Source organism: Aplysia californica, unplaced genomic scaffold (genome assembly GCF_000002075.1).
Source record: "Aplysia californica isolate F4 #8 unplaced genomic scaffold, AplCal3.0 scaffold01616, whole genome shotgun sequence".
Classification (NCBI taxonomy): domain Eukaryota; kingdom Metazoa; phylum Mollusca; class Gastropoda; order Aplysiida; family Aplysiidae; genus Aplysia; species Aplysia californica.
The window spans coordinates 17,772-20,210 of NW_004798886.1; the positions used below are offsets into that span (position 1 = coordinate 17,772).

General features: G+C 43.6%; 1 protein-coding gene across 1 annotated transcript; it reads left to right on the plus strand.

Annotated features, from left to right (window-relative positions):
* Positions 1 to 294: 294 nt before the first annotated feature.
* Positions 295 to 1,344, plus strand: LOC101850390 (cannabinoid receptor type 1B-like). The gene has a single exon (XM_005113100.1). The coding sequence runs from the start codon at positions 295 to 297 to the stop codon at positions 1,342 to 1,344; it is 1,050 nt and encodes a 349-aa protein (XP_005113157.1).
* The last annotated feature ends 1,095 nt before the right edge of the window (positions 1,345 to 2,439 follow it).

Here is a 2,439-nt window from a genome sequence, read left to right on the forward strand (position 1 = left end):
GTGACGTCACAGATGATCACCGCCAGCCTGTTGGGTGTCTGTATAAAAACCTAAGCTCCGTGGTAGAAAGACTGACTGGGAGATGCTCATCGGTGTCTTTATCTACGTCTCAACCTCGCAGAAAGAGACGTTAACCCTGAATATCTACTTCAGTCTTCTACATCTCAAACGTGTGATAAACAGAGTTTCTCTAGCGCGAGAAATTCAAAAGACAAAAGTCACCAGTTCTAATTATTTTAAGATAGTGATTAAAATCTTTTACTAACGGGGTAGAGTAGAGGATAATTTGAAACAATGAATACCACGCCAGTTGTCAGATCGAACGGCTCTGTGACCCCTCCTTCTAGTTCTGAGTTACCGGAGGACTTGCTGCAGCTGCTACAATATATACTTATTTTAGGCGTGGCGCTTCCCAGCTCCTTCATCGGGTGTGTAACGAACGTCCTCAACATCATCGTCATCGCGAGAATGGACTGGAAGCAAACAATTAACATCAGTCTCTTCGCTCTGGCCGTTTCCGATCTGGTTGGGCTGTTGGGTCTAATCTGGTTCTGCATCTGCTTCTCTCCGTGGCTGCAGCAAGCCGAGAACTTGTCCTTTATCCCGCGAGAAATTGGCATAGCTACTGGCAGCTGGGTCCACCTCGTCTTCGCCAGGATCACGGGATACCTGACGTTCCTGATCTCCGCCGAGCGATGTCTGTGCATCCTGTTCCCAATGAAGATCAAGACGATGATAACACCTCGGAGAATCAAAGCCATCGTCGTCGGTATTTTCATCTGGGGGATCGGTATCCAGTACCTGAGTATTCTCACCTACGAAATCGGTTGGAAATTTTCTGAAGAAAAGAATAAAACTTTGCTCGGAGTCTTGTACAGAGAAATCGGAATCGATATCGAGCTACCGGTGGTGATGACGAATAACGTAATGAGTCAGTACGTGACATTCGTGGGGGTCGTGGCTTTCACGGCGATTCTCGCCAACAGGCTGAAGAGGCAGTCAAAATGGCGTCAGTCCTCTAGCCAGACGGCTGCCTCGGAAGTCTCCACCAAGCGCGACATGAGAATTGTGAAGACGGTGTCTGTGATTTCTGCCGTCTACATCGTCTGCTACTTCCCCAACACCATCAGCTTCTCTTGTCTGCTCATTGTCCCTGGTTATGGTCTGTACGGACGGTACGGAATGTTGTTAGATTTTGTCACCGTCTGCGCCTATGTTCTGGAGGTCTTCAACTCATCCATTAACACCTTTTTATACTGGACTTTTATGGTCCAGTACAGAAGCGAACTCAGACGTCTGTTAAAGTACTGTAGGCCTTCAAGTACTCAGCCCAGCTCACAGTGAATTAGAGATCTTTAAAAAGCAACAACAAAAACCAAAACAGCCCCATGAATCGTGTGTGAATACAATTGTCTGTCGATACAATTAGAGACATGTTTACAGACAAAAAAATAAACAAACCAGAATATAGAAACGAATTCCGACGCCTATCCGTCTATTGCAGGTTTTCAAGCGCTCGACGTGTCCCACAGTGTGCATATCTAGAAATGAAATAAAAGCATAAAACAAAGACAAAAAATTAAATCTTCTGCATCCATTTGTAACATTAAAAAACATTCTTTTGCTTAATAGGCATAATAATGCAGATCATTACTACAACGCCCACTCCCATTCTTTACAGTTCTCAGCACTTTACAGCACCTTCCTATTAATACAAAATACGTGTTCATGAAGGCGCAACTATATACCACTTGTCCACTTGGTCGGAGAATAGGTATCATTTTGCAGGCGGTACAGTGCCATAGCTGCTCCTCCCTCCCCTCCAGGAACCATGAAAGGGTTGACTTCATAGTTACCGTTTAGATTAATGCTAACACATAAGCAGAAATTCTTATTGTTATCATAGCACAACCAATGACTTGAGACGTGTTTATGAGGAGGGATCTGAGCTTGTAATGAAGGTGAACGCGCGCTCATATTATGCCCTTATGCAGTGGCGAACGCCGTAAAACGCTTACAAAAAAAAAGAAGGTGAACTGACAACTGGCAATAACTGGAAGGCATGGTTACATGCATTGGTGTCCCATGCCTTTGTTTTAGTGAAAATATCCTTGCCTGTATTCGTACATAGTTAGGCAATCCGAAAAAGACGAATGGATTTTTATATCAATCCTTTAGCATCCTTGGCAAAGAATATATTGAACTCTTCAGACGGAGATATGTCTCAGGTTTGCTAGCGAAGGTGTTACCTATATTTATTACAGATCTTGGGGTTTGTTTTTTTCTCGTTATATTGTATGTAAAAGGGAGGGGGGAGGGGGAGGGGGAGGGGGAAAGGGTTTCAGTTTTGGAAGTCGTAAAAAGTAATCATCTTTTTAGCTATGTTGTTCTGTATGTACAGTAAAAATAAAACACACTTAAATTATCACTTTCATTCGG

Bases quoted from the DNA above. Each gene is read 5' to 3' on its own strand.
- LOC101850390 (XM_005113100.1), top strand. From the start codon at position 295: ATGAATACCACGCCAGTTGTCAGATCGAACGGCTCTGTGACCCCTCCT.